A 22,294-nucleotide genomic window follows, 5' to 3' on the forward strand; every position below is an offset into this window, starting at 1 on the left:
CGCTAGACATGACTGAGGGCTCATCTATCGACAAGTTATTGCTTTTCTTCCTTTTTTTCCCTTTAACTCCCTTTCCCATCACCAAAAATCGTGTCTCACTTCAAAATACATGGTTGGATGCGTGAAAGCTTAAAGAAAAAATCTAATTGTACTTACATAACTTGTTGTTAATCACAAAACCCCTTGACTATCTGAACAACACGTTCTCTTACATTGCAGCCATCTTGGCTCTTCTCGACTGGCTTCCTTTGGGACCTGGCTGTTGCCTGTGTGACGTCATCCTAATTTGCATGTTGGGCAGATTCATCCTTTCCCAAAGCGATTTGTATCCTCAGCTGGCAATTCGTGCGGCGTGAAGATTTATAGTCGTAGAAACGAGAGTTGTATTCACAAAACATTTCACACAATTTTGATTGGTACTTTCAAGAAAAAACATTCAAACCCTCACAATTTTGATTCGTACTCACAAGAAAAAATTTCAAACCCTCGCAACTCTGATTCGTACTCACGGGGAAATGATTACGGATACAAATCGTTTCATTACGCATTTGCCTTTTTAACAGAGATCTTACTGCATACAGCCACAAAATAAACTAACGAGGGGCACAGAAAGCTGGCAGGTTGTGCCTGTCATGTCTCTGTTTTTGTCATGTCCCTATTCTGTTTTCTGCCCCGCTGGACTGGGGGCGTTACCCTCCAGCAGTCGTTTGGGGAGGCGTGCGTTCCAGCCACGCACCCGTGACTCAACCCAGTCATTAGCAGGGACTATTTAAGGACTTGCTTGCTGACCACACCGTGTCGGATTATTTTCATTGAACACGATGATTGTATCCAAGTGTGTTGAATATTTAGACGGCATGTTTAACCGTTTTGTCTTGTGTTATAGTCATAAGTACTTTCGACATTTTTGCTATTTGTTTCTGTTTCATCCTCACGTAAATTGAAATACCTTGTCTTGAAACAAGCGATTTTCGTTATTACTTTTCCTTGCACCTTGTTTTCAGCAAGCGGTTTTAGTTCTCCGCGTTTATTGCCTGGGAAATGTTTTACCTGCGTCATTTGTTGAACTTTGTCGGTGCTGCGTTTTTTCTGTGAACAAATCTTGTAAAAACCATCTTGCCTTGTTCTGCGTTTTAGAGTCCTGCCTTTTTCAGAAATTGAAAACAGGAACGTTTCAGTGCCCATGTGAATCAATTGCATGAAAAAGTTGTTTTTGAATGAAATAAATTGTTCATCTATTTAAAGTTTTGCTCATTAATATGATTAATGGGTACTGTTCTGGACTCAGAAATTAGAATAGATGTGACGTCAGCGACATCTAGTGGTGAAAGTTATCGAAGCATTCATTCTTGACACGGGCGCCATTTTGAACACTCGGTCGCCAATGAAGAAGGCTTTATTTTCGTTCATACTGCATCCTCCTTGATTTTGCTCATTTCTGGCACAATCTGTGAGTACATATATAACTTAGCACATTTCTATGCAGCATGTTTATTAGTTCAGCGGACATTCTTAATTTACAAGCCTTTTTGTTACATTTAAGCTGACAGCATTTGTGTTTCCCTTTGTTGTGATTGAATGTGTCTTGAAATATAATTTCATCCAATACCAGTCAAGGTTAGCACATGTTTTGTGTGTTTACATATATATATTCAGATCTGTTTACTTATCCACTTGTTTTCTTTGTCATTCTCTGTATTTGTTGCAGTTTCACAAAAAGGACTTCCATAAAAACGCGAAGCAAGACTCTCCTCTTTGTGTTTTTTATTGGAAAATTGTTTAGCTCGCTGTCTACACCATATTTTCAGTTCTACACATGGTCAGGGCAGAAGAGTGAAAAGATTGCCATATCAAGAGCGCAATTGTGGGTGTCCTATACACTACTAAAGCAGTATGTCCGACCAACATGAAATATCTAACTTGGAAGTTAAGTCAGAATGTGGAGCTTCAAATGTGTCGTCTTCACGTCATTCCAAGTCAAATGCAAGCAGAGCGTCATCCTCGCATCGCTCTTCCAAATCAAACTCAAGCCAGATCGCAGCAGGAGCACGTGCAAAGGCGGAAGCTGCACGGAAAAAAGCTGAATATGCAAAGCTTCAAATCGACATGATGGTTCAACGCACGCGAATTGATGCAACACTGAACGCTCTTAAAGAAGAAGGCGAAGCTGAAGCTGCACTGGCTGCTGCAAAGGTGCTCGAAGCTGCTGCAGAAAACCAAAACGCTGAGATTGATGCAGCTATTGGCTCCCCTTTATCACCGGCGGATTCAAAGCAACGTACAAATGACTATATTAATACGCACTTCAGCCATCGAATAAAGGATGAATGTGATGATAAAAGAGAGACAGGAAATACTTTACAACCCCAACGCGACGACGCCGTTGATGCCAATCAGCACGTGTTGCGGCACATATTGCCACTTACTACACAAAGTTGCAAACAACCTCAAGACATGCTCCACCAAATGTCTCCTCATGCCAAACACGATAATTTCACTCCCTACTTACCACAGGACATCAGCACAGCGAGTTCACCACACAAGGTCAGTGACAAGCATGCACTCAGGTCTACAGACGTCGCTGACCTCGTCGCTTTCCTCGCTCGTCGCGACCTCCTCACAGCAGGGTTCACAGTGTTTGACAATCGTCCAGAGAACTATTTGTCATGGAAATCTTCTTTCCACAATGCCATAGAAGGTTTGAAGCTCAAACCTAGCGAGCAGCTAGATTTACTCACCAGGTGGCTTGGCGGGGAGTCCCTTCAACATGCCCTGAGGATCAGAGCGGTCTATGTCAACAATCCAACAGTGGGACTCGACAAGCTATGGCAACGTTTGGATAAAGCTTATGGCTCTCCAGAGGTGATCGAGGCTTCGTTGTTTCAACGTCTGGAAGATTTACCAAAAATCACAAACAAAGATAACCAACGTCTTCAGGAGCTTGCAGACCTTCTCCTTGAAATAGAAGCCGCAAAGAATGAAGGCTACCTACCAGGTCTCAGTTTCCTTGACTCAGCCAGAGGCATAAACTCAATTGTGGAAAAGCTTCCGCATAATCTCCAAGACACATGGGTTAGTCGAGGGACGGCATACAAGAAAGAGCACCTCGTCCATTATCCCCCTTTTTCCTTTTTTGTTGACTTTGTGAATAGTCAAGCAGACATGAGAATGCATCCGAGTTTTTCCCTCCAAGGTTTCAGCACAGCACCCTGCAAGGATGAGAAGCCTTTACCTAAGCAGTGGAAAGCTAAACTTCCTGTCTCAGCAAATAAAACAGAGGTTGAGGCCTCCAACTCCTCAGATGAAGACAACTCTCGCATAGACCCAGAGAAGAACTGTCCCCTTCACTAGAAACCACACTCTCTCAGGAAATGTAGGGGTTTCAGAATGAAGAGTTTGGAAGAAAGGAAGAGTTTCCTGAAAGAGCATTATATTTGCTTCAGATGTTGTATGTCAACAAGCCATAAAGCCAGGGATTGTAAGATTGACATTCGCTGCGCTGAGTGCAACAGTGACCGCCACATCTCAGCCCTACATGAGGGTCCACCTCCCTGGATGCCAAAAGAACCCATCACTTCAGCAGGGGGCGAGTGCGGGGAGGAAGTTCAGGAGAACTCGCCTGTAATGACCTCCAGCTGCACAGAGGTCAACGGGGAGGGTTTAAGAGGGAAGTCATGCTCCAAAATGTGTCTGGTCATGGTGTATCCTAAAGGGCATCCTGAACAGAAGAAGAGAATGTATGTGGTATTGGACGACCAGAGTAACAAGTCACTGGCCAAAACCGCCTTCTTTGACATGTTTAGCGTTCAAGGAATGGTCTGCCCCTACACGCTGAAAACATGCTCTGGCATAACGGAGACCAGTGGAAGAAGAGCCACAGATTTTATGATAGAGTCTATGGATGGCGCAGTTTCCCTAGCACTACCAACACTCATTGAGTGTAATCTGATACCAAATAACAGAGAGGAAATTCCAACTCACGAGGCTGCTATACACCATCACCATCTTAGATCAATTGCTTCCAAGATACCCCCTCTTGATCCCTCAGCTGAAATCCTTCTGCTGCTGGGACGGGATATCATTCAAGTCCACAAAGTCCGCAGTCAATGCAATGGGCCACATAATGCACCATACGCCCAACGCCTTGATTTGGGATGGGTAATTATCGGAGATGTGTGCCTTAAGGGAGCCCACAAACCCATTGTGAACACTTTCAGGACCAGTATCCTGGAGAATGGTCGAGCCAGCTTCTTTACACCCTGCGTAAACAGCATCTGTGCCAAAGAGAGGTTCGCAGCTGAACATCCCAAACAGCTTCACAGAAGCTCAGCCCAAGACAAGCTCGGCAAGCAGATTTTTTGCCATTCGGTAGATGACAATAAACTGGCACTATCAGTTGAGGATAAAATCTTCCTTCGCATCATGAGTGAACATTTCTCTAAGGATGAATCAAACAGTTGGGTGGCACCACTTCCGTTCCGGGTTCCAAGACAGCGCTTACCAAACAACAGGGAACAAGCACTCAAACGTCTTCTGTCACTTCGGTGTACCTTGAAGAAGAAACCAGAAATGAAGGGCCACTATGTGGAATTCATGAAACAGATGTTCTGTAATGGACATGCAGAAGTAGCCCCTCCTCTGAAATATGATGAAGAATGCTGGTATCTGCCAAGCTTTGGTATCTACCATCCCCAGAAGCCAGGCCAAATCAGAGTAGTCTTCGACTCGAGTGCTCAGCACAACAACACATCCCTTAATGATGTGCTGCTTAGGGGCCCAGATCTGAACAACAGTTTGGTTGGTGTGCTTGTACGCTTCAGATCGGAACCTATAGCGATAATGGCTGATATACAACAAATGTTCCACAGCTTTTTAGTTCAAGATACGCATCGAAATTACTTGCGCTTCCTGTGGTTTCACAACCATCAGATCGACGGGGACATTGTGGAGTACCGCATGAAAGTCCACGTGTTTGGAAATTGCCCGTCACCAGCCGTTGCCATATATGGGCTGAAGAAGACGGCCGTGGAAGGAGAAGAGGAGTATGGAGCCGATGTGAGACTCTTCGTTGAAACCCACTTTTATGTCGATGATGGACTCAAGTCATTCTCCAGTGTGATGGAAGCAGTTGACGTGTTGGAGAGAGCGCAACACATCCTAGCTCAATCCAATCTACGATTGCACAAAATCACATCCAACAGCCCGGATGTTATGAGAGCGATTCCAAATAAAGACCTTGCCAAGGAGCTGCAAGGGATGGAACTTGGGCAGGATTTCACACCCATGCAACGCAGCCTGGGCCTTGGCTGGGACCTGTCCACGGACACATTCCAGTTTCGAGTGGACACCTGTGAGAGACCATTCACAAAACGTGGCGTACTGTCTGTGAACAGTTTGTATGACCCTCTGGGATTTGCTGCGCCCGTCAGCATTCAGGGTCGATCTATACTCCGAGACATTACTCGCAATGGTAGTGACTGGGATGTACCACTCCCAAAAGAGAGTCAAGAAGAGTGGCAAAAATGGAAAGATGGATTGAAGGACTTACAAGAGCTGAAAATTCCAAGAATGTACACGTCACTCCCTCTGTCTGCAGCTCAGAGAAAAGTAATGTGTGTTTTTTGTGACGCCTCCACAAAAGCTATAGCTGCAGTCGCTTATCTGAAAGTGACAGATGTCAAGGGTCACAGCGAAGTAGGGTTCATCTTCGGGAAAGCAAAGCTTTCCCCCAAACCTGAGATCACAGTTCCACGACTCGAGCTCTGTGCCGCTGTATTGGCTGTGGAAATAGCAGATCTGCTTCGAGAGGAGTTGGACATGGCTTTGGATGATGTCAAGTTCTTCACCGATAGCAAAGTGGTGCTTGGCTACATCTACAATGAGGCAAGGCGGTTCTACATTTATGTCCACAATCGCATGCAGCGCATCAGACGTTCCACTAAGGCAGATCAGTGGTGTTATGTGCACACGACTGACAATCCAGCTGATCATGCCACCCGTTCATTGCCGGCAGAGCAGCTGGCCTTTTCTACCTGGGTAACGGGACCTGCTTTCCTCACGACCAGAAAAGAGATCCTATCCCCTGAAAAGACTTTCAGCCTTGTTAATCCTGAGTCAGATGTAGATCTACGGACAGAAGCCACCAGTTGTGTCACCAATTTGTTACACAGCAAACTTGGAAGTACACGCTTCGAACGGTTCTCGGCTTGGAATCGCCTCCTAAAGGCTGTTGCACGACTTGGACACATCGCTAAGTCCTTTACCAAGGGGTCCAAGGACAACATTTGTAACGGCTTTCACATGTGCCGTGAACACCTCAACAAAGAGCAGCTCAAACAGGCCAAAGCAACGATCATTCTTACCGTGCAGGGTGAAACGTATGCAGAGGATATCAAACGCCTCCAAGAGGGGCGACCAATCCCTAGGACAAGCCCACTCAGCAAGCTCTGTCCATTCATCGATCCTGATCAAATCCTCAGGGTTGGAGGTCGGCTAGCGAGAGCCCAGATCACATCCGATGAGTTGCACCCTATACTTATTCCGAGCAGACATCACGTTACTCAGCTGCTGGTCCGACACTTCCACGAGAGAGTTTGTCACCAGGGCAGACATTTCACAGAAGGAGCCATCAGGGCAGCCGGATTCTGGATCGTTGGAGGAAAGAGAGCGATCAGTAGCTTCATCTTCAACTGTGTGACCTGCCGCAAGCTGCGAGGGAAACAGGAAGAACAGATCATGGCTGACCTGCCTACCGACCGACTACGTACCGATCCACCCTTTACATATGTCGGCCTGGACGTGTTTGGCCCCTGGTTGGTGATGTCGCGGAAAACTAGAGGTGGTCAAGCCAATGCCAAAAGATGGGCAGTCATTTTTACCTGCATGTGTACGCGGGCGGTCCACATTGAGGTGATCGAGTCTATGGATACGTCATGCTTCATAAATTCGCTCAGGCGTTTTTTCGCCATTAGGGGCCCTGTGGCACTACTTTGTGAGTGCCTGCAGAGAGCTGCAGATTGACAAAAGGGGTTGCCACAACACACTAATTGACAACTACCTTGCAGAACAGGAGTGCAGATGGAAGTTTAATCCCCCGCATGGCTCTCACATGGGTGGAACATGGGAAAGGATGATTGGTGTTGTACGCCGTATCCTGGATGCCATGCTCCTTCAGCATGGCCAAGCTAGGCTCACGCATGAAGTTTTGGTGACTTTTATGGCTGAAGTTACTGCAATTATCAATGCAAGGCCCCTCACTTCTGTCTCCACTGATCCAGATCAGCCTGTAATACTCACTCCTGCTATGCTCCTGACCCAGAAGGTTGGCACACCGCATGTACCACCTGGCCAGTTCAATGACGGGGATCTCTTGAGGAGTCAATGGCGGCGGGTCCAGATCCTCGCTAACATGTTCTGGGATCGCTGGAAGAAGGAGTATATGAGTGGACTTCAGTTTCGTCGTATATGGAGGACCAAGAAGCCGAACCTGCAGGAAGGAGATGTTGTTCTTTTGAAGGAAGCTCAAATGAAGAGGAATGACTGGCCAGTCGGGCTTATCACCAAGACGTTCGCGAGTGAAGATGGATGTGTCAGGAGAATTGAAGTGAAAGTTGTCCGGAAAGGTGAACAGCGACTGTTTTTGAGGCCAGTGTCAGAGGTCGTTCTCTTGACCTCTGAGGCCTCTACATAGAAAATAAGAAGTCAATGTCTCGACTCAACATACGATTGTTTGATGTCTGTTGTGTCTCGCCATAAGTTACAATTGTACGTTGTTATTTGTGTGAGTTGTGTTGCCATCGTATAGATGCCAAGCGGGGAGTGTTCTGGACTCAGAAATTAGAATAGATGTGACATCAGCGACATCTAGTGGTGAAAGTTATCGAAGCATTCATTCTTGACACGGGCGCCATTTTGAACACTCGGTCGCCAATGAAGAAGGCTTTATTTTCGTTCATACTGCATCCTCCTTGATTTTGCTAATTTCTGGCACAATCTGTGAGTACATATATAACTTAACACATTTCTATGCAGCATGTTTATTAGTTCAGCGGACATTCTTAATTTACAAGCCTTTTTGTTACATTTAAGATGACAGCATTTGTGTTTCCCTTTGTTGTGATTGAATGTGTCTTGAAATATAATTTCATCCAATACCAGTCAAGGTTAGCACATGTTTTGTGTGTTTACATATATATATTCAGATCTGTTTACTTATCCACTTGTTTTTTTTGTCATTCTCTGTATTTGTTGCAGTTTAGCAAAAAGGACTTCCATAAAAACGCGAAGCAAGACTCCTCTTTGTGTTTTTTATTGGAAAATTGTTTAGCTCGCTGTCTAAACCATATTTTCAGTTCTACACATGGTCAGGGCAGAAGAGGTACGGTTAATATCGTAACATCTCACATATCTCACAGGCTTGCCTTTTTTTTTTGTGAAACTATATATTTGCATGGTTTGCTCAAGGGTGAGTTGAAAGCCAACTGCAACACAACAATTACCTTTTCCAAAAATCATTAGAAATCCACTTGGAATCGTCAAAGAAAACTGTCCGAAGCTACTGCATGCCAATACTATAAACAGCTGTCACTTGTTCAGCAAGATGCCCATCCCCTGTCTTTGTTGTAGTCTCAGACTTGACTCAAGTAAATTGGGAAATTAAATAAGGTCCGTGGAGTGTAATTGTGCGTCCTTCCTACAATGCCTAACTCTCTTTTCGTAGATCTTACATTCGCAATTGGCGATAGCCAGGTCTTAAGGTAGCCTCTTTGCTCAGCTTGGAAAACTTGATAGTGTTTTGGTTTAATCACTGCCATTCTCCCTGCCCCATCTCAAACTGTATAAAATTATTGTAATCCTTGTGTGTAAAATGGTCTCTCCATAAATGGACTTGCTTGTCCTTTCTCAGAGGTCTGTGTGAATATCCTTTTTTTGTGGCAAACTATGTCCGTGTGCATGCCAGGGGTTATTTTTGTTCAAAACTACAAAACTGTGCTGTACAGTATGCTATTGTTTGTTTTGGGCTCCTCCTCGTTGGCCAACGTGCATTGTCTGCATTCGCAAACTGCTGATCTTGAGGATGTGTGATGTCACTTCCCTATTAGCCAAGATGAATGTGCCTTTTTTGTGGAAAGGTTTGCCCAAAAAAAGTGTAATAAATTATTATAGGGGTGTTTTTTCATGTTGTTGGCACTTTTTCCAGCTAAACTAATTAGTTACTACTGGTCAAGGCATACATGTGAATTTGGCCTGTGTCCCTTTTAGTTACTGTCATTCCCTTGCATGCATGTAGACAAGCAAAGCCACAGTCGTGCACTTTTCACTGTTTATTGAATGGGACAGTCAAACACACAATTTACAAAATGAAAACACACACAAGGATCAAATAAATTGTGAACCTGACTGACGGCAGCTACTGACATCACTCACTAGGCATTGATTACTCTTTATAAAATTTACATTTTGACTTCATGTAGGATGACATAATCCTTCTGTCTGTATTCCAAATCAAATGTAGCCCTTGAGCAACCACTGTTCGAGGGTCAACATACAAGTACACTCAAAAGATGAAGTACTCACTTGTATGACTTCTTGTAAACCTGTGGTGAAGCAATCAGGGAAAGTAGGAGCGACACACTCACTGTCATGAAGATCTCCATTGTAATTCAAAATTGTTTGTGTTTGTGCAGGGGCCAGGTCAGAGTGGTCCATGGCAGTGAAGCCACGGGGCTACAGCTGGTCCAGTCATACTCAGACTCCGATGAGGACAGCGATGGGGCATGGGAGGGACGGCTGGGCAACCGCTACAATCCGCCTGGTAACCTCAGAAAGAAGCAAATATGAAATGTTCTGCATGACTGTCGACAGTTCTGAATTATGTGTTACCTTGATAGTGGACACCCAGCCTGACACGCATGAGGTGGACCGCAGTGAGATCCGTACTGAGATCCTGCTAGCCACTGCTTCATCTGACCGGCATGGTAAAACAAGTTTCACTCACATGCTAACAGAGGTGAGTCATGAAGCTCAACCGTGCAACAGTGCAACTGTAGATACTTAAAAGTAGTGGTGTCACAATTAATTAATTAATTGACATCTAATGGACTATCAAATAAATTCACAACTATTATGATAATAAATTAATCATTTAGAGACATTTTTAAACTTAAAATTGTCAAAATCCTCTGATTTCAGCCCCTCAACAGTAAATATTTTGAAAGCAATAGGATGGTGTTTTGTCTTTAATCAAAATGAGACTTTTGAAAATACAGTATCTGCTGTTGCTTTGGAAAACAATGATCAACATGTTTCCTTATTTTGTGACCTCTTATGAACCAAAGCAAGTGTGTGTTTTCGTCATCTTGATTAGAGGGCACAAGGAAGATGTAGAGGCTCAAGCTTTTCCCATGGACAGTGCAGTCGCATCCGCTCGCAGTAAGTACAAGTAGACACAACACAGTGACTGCTTGGAATTTCACTTTGACTTGGGGTATGTTTCATAACAGGAGGCTTCAATCAATTTAGGTTTTTAAATGAATTGTAAATGTACTTATTTAGTTGCATTCTTGAACACAGTTATGGTGGTTGAATGTGAAGCCTGAATCTCACTGGACAGCAAAGGTTTGAGTGTTTGCCAATGTAGCAAAAGTTATTTATTTTTTTTTTGTCAGGGTTTGTTAAATTTTGCAAAATGTTGCGAAGATGTTCCCAAACAGTTGTTGTGACAAAAAGTTTTTCTGATCGCAAAGAGTTTACAACCTTTGCAAGTTTTTAGGTACCGTGACAAAAAAACAACAACATACAGTTGGGGCTCAATGAGACAGAGGCTATATAGGTTAGACAATTTTTTTAATTGTCAGAGAAGCCCAGTGAGCCGGCTGAAATTTGGGTAAATATGCAATTCTTCATTCACGTTCAGAAACGTAAATTACCGATAGCTCACGAAACCGAAATAGTTTGCATTAAAGCACTTTGTGACGCTAGATGGGCTACTTATGGTGTTGAGATGTGTTTCTTGTGCGGATACTACCATTTTCTGTTGCTTTAGCATACCTGTTATCCAACTGAAAGTGAAAAACAATCAAAAGCAAAATAAAAAAACTGTAAAGAAAAATCAACTTATCTGGCCATCGGAATAGATGGTTCTGAGGGTTCCCGTTACTTTTTTTGTAATCGGTGTCATGTATTTACGAGATGAATCATGCTGTACATCTCTTATGTTTCCACTCTAGTTTCCTGCCAAACTGTGTCTCTCAAAAGGCTACATACCACCACAAAGTCTTCTGTGGTGTCTACAGCCAGGATGGCAACATGTTTCTCTCTGCCTGTCAGGGTAAATTAGCCAAACCAAAACAAAACTGAAATATAATGGTTGTTAAATTACAGTATTTCCGCGACCATAAGGCGCACTTTAAAGTCTAAAAAATGGCCCAAAATAGACGGGGCGCCCTGTAATGCGACGCGCCTTGTGTATAGACTGAGACCCATATATCTGTACACATGCTATCTAATTGGAACGGCGATGCCCCTTAGGGCATTACAGAGTGCATGTTAGCACACCCTGCTGGTTAAAGTCTGAGACTATTGCGCTTTGAATTGACTGTGACAAATAAATTATCTGAATACATCTTTTGGTGATGGTTTGAGAGAGCCAGTTCGAACAGACCAGTATGTGCTTGCGGGAGAAAGCTGGATAAAAGGGCAGCTGTCCACGATGTAGTCTTATCATTTATGTTTTTGCAAGCAATAGGTTTAGACAAAAGACTGCATAAAAAAAAAACTGCCCAAAGCACACCACTCATATCTCTCTTTTATTTTGTTTTGGGATATGAATGGCATGAGAAATGAATGTTGTTGTTTTTCTTTGTTTCATTGTTTGCTTGTATGCTGTTCAGTGATAGTTTTGGTTTTGATTTAAAACCGTGACTCCAGAGTGTGGTGACCAGTGACATCCCTCCCCTGACATTATCTGCTGAGTTGTCATGCGAGCTCCTACAGCATCTGTGGTAGTGCTATTGACAAAACTGTCTTTTTCTGAATGAAATCTAGCATGTGCGGGTTAGCATGCCTGAGCTAACATGTGCGAGCTAGCATGCGCGAGCTAGCATGCGCCTCATAGTGTCCTGCGCCCAGTGTATGTGCTAAATACATAAATAGCTCCTACAACTGACGCTGAACCCTTTGATATGGCGCGTCTTTTGGTCGCGAAAATATGGTTTAAAATACTTGGTTAATCCAGTCTAATGGGCATGGGATGTGTTAACGATTGCAGACATCACCCATTAAAACTGACATATTGAAATTCTTTCGAGCATTGTGCACTGTAGCATGTGAAATGTCAAATATGGTTTGTTCCATTTTAAGAGTATTTTCTGCTTCAGATCAGAACATACGCTTGTATGACACAAGCAGAGGACGCTTTCTACTACGACAAACAGTCAAGGCTCGAGATGTCGGCTGGAGCGTTCTGGACGTCTGCTTCATGCCGGACGCGCAACACGTCCTTTACTCGAGCTGGTCGGACTACAGTAAGGAGGGGGCGCAATTGAGTCCGGATATTTTATCTCTCTCCTCTGTGTACTTACAATATTTCGTCGTATAGCAGCTTGAGGCGGAATGTCTAACCAATAAACACCTCACCTCCAATAGCTCTTGGATTGGGACACTCTGATTTCTATAGCAACCGTCATATAAATTTCACACTTAAGACAATTATTTGTTCAAATAAACACCTTAATCCCAAATAAATACACACAACTGGCCATTAGATGATGTAATAAGTGAGTTGGATTGTGAGTGAGCATCTGCATTATTATTTTTTTAAATGCTGATTTAAAACATTTATTCATTTGAGTGACAAATGCTGAGCATTTATCTGTTTGTTTCTCCTGCAGTTCATCTGTGCAGTATTGATGGGGACAGTGAAAACCACAATGCATTGGACCTCAAGTTAGTGTTTCCCCTCATAGTAACTTAAATGTTTTCCCAGCGGGTAATTTGTCACTCCATGAAATGGGTCTACTCTTCCCTCCATTACCATTTGGAAGATTTGATAATTATGTCACATTTTGTCATCCTTTTTCTCCAGAGCCATCATTTTGCCATTTGTGTTCTTGTTAATCACAGAAGTGATTGCGCTCCCCCCCTAACACGCCACCATCATAAGCCTCATGTACCTTTTAAAAACTATCATTGTTAAAAGATGTGATGCATCAATTGATTTTTTTTTTGTGTGTCGTGTACTAGGGCTGTGCAATTAATCGAAATTCAGTTACGTTTACGGTTATTACATTCAACGACCAACTTGACATAATCGTAAACAAACGATTATTATATACAACAGAGGTATTCAATTAAAAGTCACAGAGGTCCACAACTAAAATTTCTTCCAATTAAAAGGTCCGAACCAAAGTCCAACTTCCCTTAATGTCCAGCCCAGAGGTATTCAATCAAAAGTCACAGAGGTCCACGACTAAAATTTCTCCCAATTAAAAGGTCCGAACCCAAGTCCAACTTCCCTTAATGTCTAGCCCAGAGGTATTCAATTAAAAGTCACAGAGGTCCACGACTAAAATTTCTTCCAATTAAAAGGTCCGAACCAAAGTCCAACATCCCTTAATGTCCAGCCCAGAGGTATTCAATTAAAAGTCACAGAGGTCCACGACTAAAATTTCTCCCAATTAAAAGGTCCGAACCAAAGTCCAACTTCCCTTAATGTCTAGCCCAGAGGTATTCAATTAAAAGTCACAGAGATCCACGACTAAAATTTCTTCCAATTAAAAGGTCCGAACCAAAGTCCAACTTCCCTTAATGTCTAGCCCAGAGGTATTCAATTAAAAGTCACAGAGGTCCACGACTAAAATTTCTTCCAATTAAAAGGTCCGAACCAAAGTCCAACTTCCCTTAATGTCTAGCCTTTGTTCACATTTTTTTGTAGTTTCAATATTTAGTCATTTTCTACAGAGCGCACTTATATACTATATATTTAGCAATGTTCCCATTAAACACGTTTGCCAGTCAAACAAATATAAGGTGTTTATTTCACATTCCATAAAATGTGGCTCCCGGAACTTAAGGGTGCCACTTCCAGAAAAAACAGTAAAATATCTCCTGCAGAAATATATCAAGTGCTAAGCATTGAGTTAACATCTTTTACCTTTTTTTTTCTTAAATCAAAGAGTTAAAAAAAAAAACGGAAAGCCTAATTATCCAAGTAAATCAGGTCAACATGTTCAGTACACAATCAATAAAAATGGCTGTCCTCATCAAAATGAGCTTTGACACCACCTTTTCTTTTGAATATTTTTTTAACTTCTCTTAATGAGATAAATGAGTTTGTGACTGCCCTGCCACTGACTTAAATCTGGGTTGGAACGGAGTCAGGGCCATTGGGATTTGGTAGATTATTTCATACATCTGGGTTTTGTGTTTTCCTTTAACTAATGTTTGTGCAACCGCATTTAAGCACTCCTTCACAACTTCCTTTTTTATGTTTCCCCAAAATCCATGATACTTTTAGTGAACATTTGTTTGCATGCCGCTGGGCTGTAAACGAAAATGTAAAAATCTGTTATACTGGACTCGAAGTTCGATGTTTTTACGTGTGCTCACCTCAAACTGCAACGGATAACTTTGCACCAAAGGGCGGTGCTTTGTTTCGTAGTGGTGCTTCGCAATGTTGCGACGGTTTCGGAGCATATGATGCACACTGGTTTTGAATCGGCTGCAGCCAGAACGAAACTAAAGTTCTCCTTCCATTAATTTAAAACAACACGCATCGACCTTGCTAACTTTTTAGCAAGGCATACTGCCAGCAGCACTCTCTTCCGGTCTGCTGCGCAATTGGCAGTGGATTGTATACAAAAGATTTGATTGGCTCAAATCAAAGACGTCGTTTCCGTATTAACTAGAATTGCAGCGTCAACGTTTGCGAATGCGCCCTGAAAAAAATTTATCATAGATTGGGTCCGGTCCGGATCTGGACCGCGGTCCGCCATTTGGTGATGGCTGATATACAGTATCTATTATATATAAAACATTGTTAAAATAGTACTCCTTTTACAATGTCTAATACTATAGTATTCATACCAGAATTCAAAATGTGGGCATTCTATTGAAATTGTTTATTTAGATGTTACAACGGTTCTATGGCAATTTTAGTGTATAGCAAGTAAACTCCAAAGCACTATGTTTGTTTATACAAGGAAACCATTCCGGAATGTATATATTTGCATCTTCTTTTTTAATTTTAAGATAAAGTCAATTTGATTAGTTTCATTTATAAATGTTTTCGTTTCGTAACCCCTCGAAATAAGCGTTTTTTTTTATCGTGATTTAAATTATTGCTAAAATAATTGTGATTAATATTTCTTTCTTAATCGTGCAGCCCTGTCGTGTACAGTCAAGTGTTGTTTCAGTTGACGTCAATTAACCTGTTTGCATGTATGTTTTTTGTTTTGTAGTCCAGATGAGAGGAGGTTCTGTGTGTTCTCGCTGGCTGCATCCGCAGATGGCAAAGAGATCCTGGGAGGGTGAATGCAGTTTACTTTTGCAGATAATAGCAGTTTTTTCCGCATGTTTCAATTTAATCGTCTTGTCATTTTCTCAGGTCTGTTTGTTCAATCAAGAAGCTCATAACACACTGTCCGAAATAGAATTCCTGATTGTTGAGCACAAGCAGCTTCTCAATAGACTGACGCATTACATAAGTTTGTTCAGTTTCTTCTTCTCCTCTCTCTTCAGAGCAAATGACGGCTGTCTTTATGTCTTTGACCTCGAGCAGAATAAAAGAACACTGAAGGTGAGCGGGTCATGTCCACTCTGTCTGTGCTGTCAAGGTGAACCAAGGCTAGGGATGTTAGATTTTCCCTTTTCTTTTTCCAAGTACACGAAGTCCTAAATTTACAAACGGGTTTGGTTCCTACACTGGCGATGTAACACAAATTTCCATATAAATCATAATTAACCCTCACTCATGACGTAGTGTTATACAAAAGTAAATTTGGTCCAGCGTGTCAGGGCATTTCTACAGTGGAGTGATTTGATAGGAGGTACAAATCCAGAATTTAGGGGTAATGATGGGACAAGTCTTTTCAATCTCATTTCATGGAGTTTCGTTATTCCTGTTCATAAAAAAGGCTGAATCTTTACTATCACCATAAATGTCCACTTCATGCTTGATGTTTCAAGTGAGAATAAATTAAAGTAAAATATAAAGTCAATGTTGTTACTCAAAACAACTTTGCTGAGTCCATCTCCTAGCTGAAAGTACTCTTTCTCTGCCCACGCGAGAGCGCATTTTGGGCTCCAGATGACCTCAATGACAGATCCATGCGACCTTAGTATCCAATATAGGACCACTTATTAAAGTGCCCCATGTCGGATCTGAAAAAAATCTGAATTGACCCATTCGGACTGTCCTTCACTTCAATGTCCAATCCACTTCTCCTCACGAGGGTCGTGGGGGTGCTGGATCCTATCCCAACTGTCTTCGGGCAGTAGGCAGTGTACACCCCGAACTGGTTGCCAGCCAATTGCAGCGGTTCAGATTTTCATTAAAAAAAAATTCAGATTTAGGTCGTATACAGGCAAAAAAATTCGATCTGTATTTTTTGCAGCGTGAACTTAAAATGTCGGACGAGTAGATCGAGCACGTTGAAATTCGAGGACTTCCTGTACTCAACTCTTGATACTTGGAATTTCAATTAAACAAATGACAGATAATTTCAAAGAAATGCTATTTCTTACCAAAGACACAACATTCACTCTGCAATAAAGATTTAAAGTCCAATATAAAATGCAAATAATTATTTCTTAAATTTATTATTAATTTGTAATCAATTGATAACACTTTCAAACATAAAACTAACAACTGCCTGAGTTGATTGTTTATATTAAATTGAAGTGCAAATTACAGTTTCAACTTTTAACTGTTCAACACGACACAATGAATTTGGAAAATAGAGCTCATGACTGATCTCGGTGTAAATATTTTATTTTAACCAATGTTAATAAATATGGATTTTTAAACCATTTCTAAATAAGAACACTATTAAATGGACTAATGATTATCATATTCTAAAAAATAAGTACAAACAAATAGATTACAGGTGAGTTTAGCACTCTCTACAATACACACTGATGAGTAAAATAGCTACATTGCCTGTAATGCATTCAACATTTAAAATAGAGCTTCTCTTCTCTGATTAATAACAACATTCTATTTTTCTAAGTTGATTAAATCAGGTAAATGTGTAAATTAAGTATATGCATGAAATACTGTAACGCTGAAAAAAATACCACCCACATTGAGTTAACAAACGTACATAAAAATTTTGCTAGCAACACACTCGTAATAGACTTCAAGCATTAATATAAACATTGATATGGGCATATAAGCGAATGGACAAGGATGCATTTCAAAGTAAAATGCTCATTAACCATGAAAGAAAGTCATCATACCACCCATATTGAGTTACATTAAAAGATTAAAAATTCCCACTTAATGGCCGTGTGACAGGAAGAACAAGGATGTATCATTCATCCATTTTCTGTACCGCTTATCTTCACCAGACAAACTGAGTTGGCAAATAAACGTACTAAAAATGTTCTGTCAGCGTTGCATGCCATTGACTTGCTGAAACTAGAACAGCTTCAAAAGGAGCATCTTAGTATCTGTGATTGCATTGGCAGCCGTCGCAAGTATCTGATAATGTAGAAAGAAGGCCAGTGTTGCCCATCCCTAGACACGATGTTAGCAAAACCCAAACTGTGTCCCTATTACATTTACTAATGGTTTGCACATTGAAAAACTCGATTGAGCGCACAAACTGATGTGGAAGCTGAAATAATGAGTTGGCACAGCAAGGATTGTGTCTGTCAAACATGCCAAATTTGCCACACCTTTTATTTTGCTTCATATGAGACGAGTATATACAAAAATGATTTTAGCAAAGCAATGTGATTTAGCAAACCTGAGACGGATCCTGCCAGCTGATTATGTGTCTTTAAATACCGCTTCTGAAAGGCGCGTGATAACAGGCGTAATGTAAAAAATGTTTGAAATTCCAACAAAAATTTTCACAGCATATCTAGTATGCAAAACTATTTCCCAAAATTACTCGAGCAATCGATTGATTTTCTGTATGTGTATGTTTGCCTTTTCCCACTAACACTTTGAGGGCCATTACTTCAAACCTCATTTTGTGCTATCGGTGCTCTCGCAAATTTTCCATGGAGAAAACCATCAGAGCAAGAACACCAAACCCTTCCATTATCTGTACCGTTTCTCCTCACAAGGGTCGCCGGGGGTGCTGGAGCCTATCCCAGCTGTCTTCGGGCAGTAAGCGGGGTACACCCTGAACTGGTTGCCAGCCAATCGCAGCCTGAACTGGTTGCCAGCCAATCGCAGAGCACACATAGACGAACATCCCCGCTCACACTCATACCTTGGGACAATTTAAAGTGTCCAGTCAACCAGTTAGAGTTTTTCACCCTTGCACCCTTTTATTCTTTTAAACTGGCGTCGAGGCGAACCCGCCTATAGGTTCACTAACTGCCCTGTTTTTTTTTTGTTTTTTTTACGGAGCCAATCTGGTCCTCCGTCGCTCGCGGGCCCCCTCATAAGTAACCGCACAGAATCGGGAGCTTGCAATGCGACCATTCCGTTTTTTTGGCAGCTTCGCCTCTGTGAATCTATTGCGTTTCTTATTGACCTAGTTGGTTTAACTGTCTTCATTAGGACCAAACGGATTTGGTGTTGTCTTTGTTAAAGCCGGAGTAAACTTTGTTTGGTTAAGTTATGTCGTCGACATTGGTAACGGGCCCCTCCGATCTCACCGAGAGGTGGGGGGGTCCCGGCCGTTCGTTCACGTGCGAAGGGTTGAGTGGTGCGAATGAATAAAATCATAAGAATGACAAAGATAGAATAGAATAAAAAATCTTATGAAATCTACATGAATGCAAGGGATCATATAACATACATCTAACAAGTTCGACACCCGATTCCGCCAGTCGCGGGATACAAAAGGACAAACCGACGATATCACAGAGTCTCCGCGTTCACATAGCAAACAAATAAAAACAATAATAAACGATAGTAGATGGGTGTAAAGTGAATAAACAAGTTTAAATCATTTTTCAAGTTTGGAATTTAAAAGTGAGCTTTCTAAGAGTGATCAGTTCTTGAAGTGTCCGAGGTTCGAATTAGCGATAAGGTGAAATTGGGAAAAAACAGAAATAACCTGGACAAATTGACTAGGCTCTCTCTCTTTTCTATACGCACATCTCTTATATTATTTCTTAGGTTTGTTACCTTATCATGATTAATCCTTTTAGTGGTGTCCAATTGATAGAGGAAAAATGCATCCCGCCGAGGGATCTGAGTCAGAGGCGAGAAAAAGCATAAGGCCCGAAAAAGGGGAAAAAATGCAACTGCAAAAATAGAATCCTCTGTCAAAGTGTCGCCATGAAATGCGAAGAAAGAGCCCTTCGTGCTTCTCGGGCGAGGTTTATATAGCCCCGCTTCTCCTCAAAGTTCCCATGACTCATAGTCACGACTGTAAAGTCCCACTGACTCATAGCTTGTCTAGTATATTTCCATTCCCTTACCCCTAACCAGGGCATTGGCCTGTCTTTCTCTGATCCTCTTAGCTCACTCTTAAACAATGTAATACAATGCAGCACAATACATTGAAAACATATAATTAATTTCTTCATTGCACATCCACTCCAGTAGTTGGCAGTGTCGCTCTCCTTGCCCATTGTGCACAGCGACTATTAACTCCACGGTGTAGGTTTGTTATACAAAAATGCTATTATTTATAATTGCGACGGAGAGTGGGTGGTGGGGGACGCAAATTGTTTTCTTCTTGCTGGGGGGTGCGTAACAGAAAATAATTGAGAAGCACTGGATTAGTGTAATGCGTATGCCAAGAAACAAGCATAACTTGCAACGTTGGGGGGCTCTTGAGGACCAGAGTTGGTGATCACTGGTCAATATGAACCCTGTAACTGATTGGGCGAGAAGCAGGTTGAAATCAGCTGGGATCGGCTCCAACTTCCCAATGACCCGAATTAAGATAAGGAATATATATATATAAATGATAACATGTTTTTTTTTGCATGGAATAGTGTAACTAGTCATTTCATGTGGGTTGAAATTTGAAATCTACATCAAACACAAGCAAACTTTTATTTTTCTGAAACATGTCCCCTCGCTTTCTTGTTTGACAGATTGATGCCCATGAAGATGACGTGAACGCGGTGGCGTTCGCCGACAGCTCGTCCCAACTGCTCTTCTCTGGCAGCGATGATGCGCTGTGCAAAGTGTGGGACAGAAGAACGTTGCGGGAGGATCGCCCGCAGCCTGTGGGACAGCTGGCAGGCCACCGGGACGGCATCACTTTCATCCACAGCAAGGTGTGGGCGGGGGTGGAAGGCGATGTGTGTTTTAACAATCTGGTTGTGCAAACATCACCTGACGCTCTTGCAGGAAGAGTTTGACTAATGAATATGCAGTATAGCAGAGTATAATAAATAGCCTTACCTGTAGGTCAACACCATCTGCACCCTCAAACTTAATTACCTGGCCATAAAATTACGCACAGCATACGTGGCCGTACTGGAGGCCATCCCAGCTGTCTTCGGGCAGTAGGCGAAGGACACTTTGAACTGGTTTTGCAGCCATATACAGGGCACACAGTCAAACAACACCCATTAACATTCATAACACACCTATGACAATTTAGAGTGCTCAATTCACCTACTATGCATGTTCATGGAACATTGGAGGAAAACAGAGTACCCAGAAAAGCCCACACAGGCACGGGGAGAACATGCAAACGCTATACAATAAACTATATACAGTAACATCTTCATCTTCAACACCGCTTATCTTGTTCAGGGTTGCTGCAGCTTATCCCAGCTGACTTGATGCAAGTCATATGGGTGTACGAGTGCCACCATAAGCGATCCCAATATATAAACAAAATAAATAATCAGTAAATTAAAACTTTTTAACACTAGCACTATTAAGATTTTGGAACTATTAGACCTACCAAAGTTGTTGTTTGACAGATTGTGATCTGACAATGACGTCGACTAAAATGATAATTAATCGCTGCTCGAGTGTCTAATGTTTTTTTTTCAACAAACTCTGTTGTATCTTTTCTCCATTGTCATATAAATGAATAGAAACGTCTGGTATATTGTCCCGTACGGCTCTCTTGCTGTGTGCGGATCAGTTATTATAAAATACAGCTGCTTTAATGTGGAAAGAAATGAGACACATCGCAATAGACTTTACTGCACACAATACTGCAGCACACAAAACAACTCTGCCCGAAGTGCACTGTGGAAGTCTTTTTTTTTTTCTTTTTTTTTTTTGCCATTCCATGGGTGAATTATTAACAAGCACCACATAAACTCATTATATTTATTTATTTCAACTGTCTGATATGTAATGCACATGTTGCTCGTATAAGAATGGGGCAAAGCCTATGAGTGCAACACATTTGTTTATTTATTTATTTGTTTTTTATTTTTTAAAGAGAGGGGGAAATCTGTAAAACAGAAACAAAAGTACAGTGTGTCAGCACATTGGTTGGATCACGTCTCATACAGTGTACAGATAATCACTCTCCTTTGATGGTCTTGGTCGGTTTTCTTTCACTACCTTTGTGATGTAGTCGCACACCGCCACCTACTGATCACTGACATAACAGGTACTTACTTGAATATACAGTACAGTGATATTAACCATAATGAATACTAACCCACACAGTCATGCTTTGTATCAAAACAAATTAAGTAGGGATGACTATTTTACGAAGTGCCACACTCACAATGTCATGACAACTTGTCAGATGTGGTTGACAGAGAAGAAGAAAAAAAGCATAAAGACAGAAAATAGTCAAAGTATGAAAGAATTTTAGACTGAATTGACCAACATTTTGCATAATCATTTAATCATAATCACATGGACAATGTTCTCGCCTGAGGTCCAATAAGCGGCTTTTTTTACAGTTATATTAATGTACCCTATTAAGATAACATTACGAGCCTTGCAGAGGGCTTGGTCTCTGTTAATTATATGACTAATACTATATCTATATACATATATATATATATATATATATATATTGAATATATATATATATATATATATATATATTAAATATATATATATATATTAAATATATATATATATATATATATATATATATATATATATATTCAATATATATATATATATTCAATATATATAGATAAATATATGTTGAATATATATATATATATA

At 41.4% G+C, this 22,294-nt stretch overlaps 1 protein-coding gene across 1 annotated transcript in view; it reads left to right on the plus strand.

The window, feature by feature from the left end:
• Positions 1-22,294, plus strand: part of dcaf11 (ddb1 and cul4 associated factor 11) — a 70,780-nt gene that overhangs the window by 21,827 nt on the left and 26,659 nt on the right. Inside the window, exons 3-11 of the mRNA XM_088282913.1 lie at positions 9,687-9,814; positions 9,891-10,009; positions 10,367-10,431; positions 11,229-11,329; positions 12,378-12,524; positions 12,891-12,945; positions 15,459-15,527; positions 15,739-15,796; positions 20,230-20,415. Of these exons, the coding sequence (XP_088139039.1) occupies positions 9,687-9,814; positions 9,891-10,009; positions 10,367-10,431; positions 11,229-11,329; positions 12,378-12,524; positions 12,891-12,945; positions 15,459-15,527; positions 15,739-15,796; positions 20,230-20,415 (928 nt within the window). The remainder of the gene's footprint in view (positions 1-9,686; positions 9,815-9,890; positions 10,010-10,366; positions 10,432-11,228; positions 11,330-12,377; positions 12,525-12,890; positions 12,946-15,458; positions 15,528-15,738; positions 15,797-20,229; positions 20,416-22,294) is intronic.

This window comes from Idiotropiscis lumnitzeri, chromosome 19 (genome assembly GCF_059441095.1).
Source record: "Idiotropiscis lumnitzeri isolate Australia: NSW breed Sydney's pygmy pipehorse chromosome 19, RoL_Ilum_1.0, whole genome shotgun sequence".
Lineage (NCBI taxonomy): Eukaryota > Metazoa > Chordata > Actinopteri > Syngnathiformes > Syngnathidae > Idiotropiscis > Idiotropiscis lumnitzeri.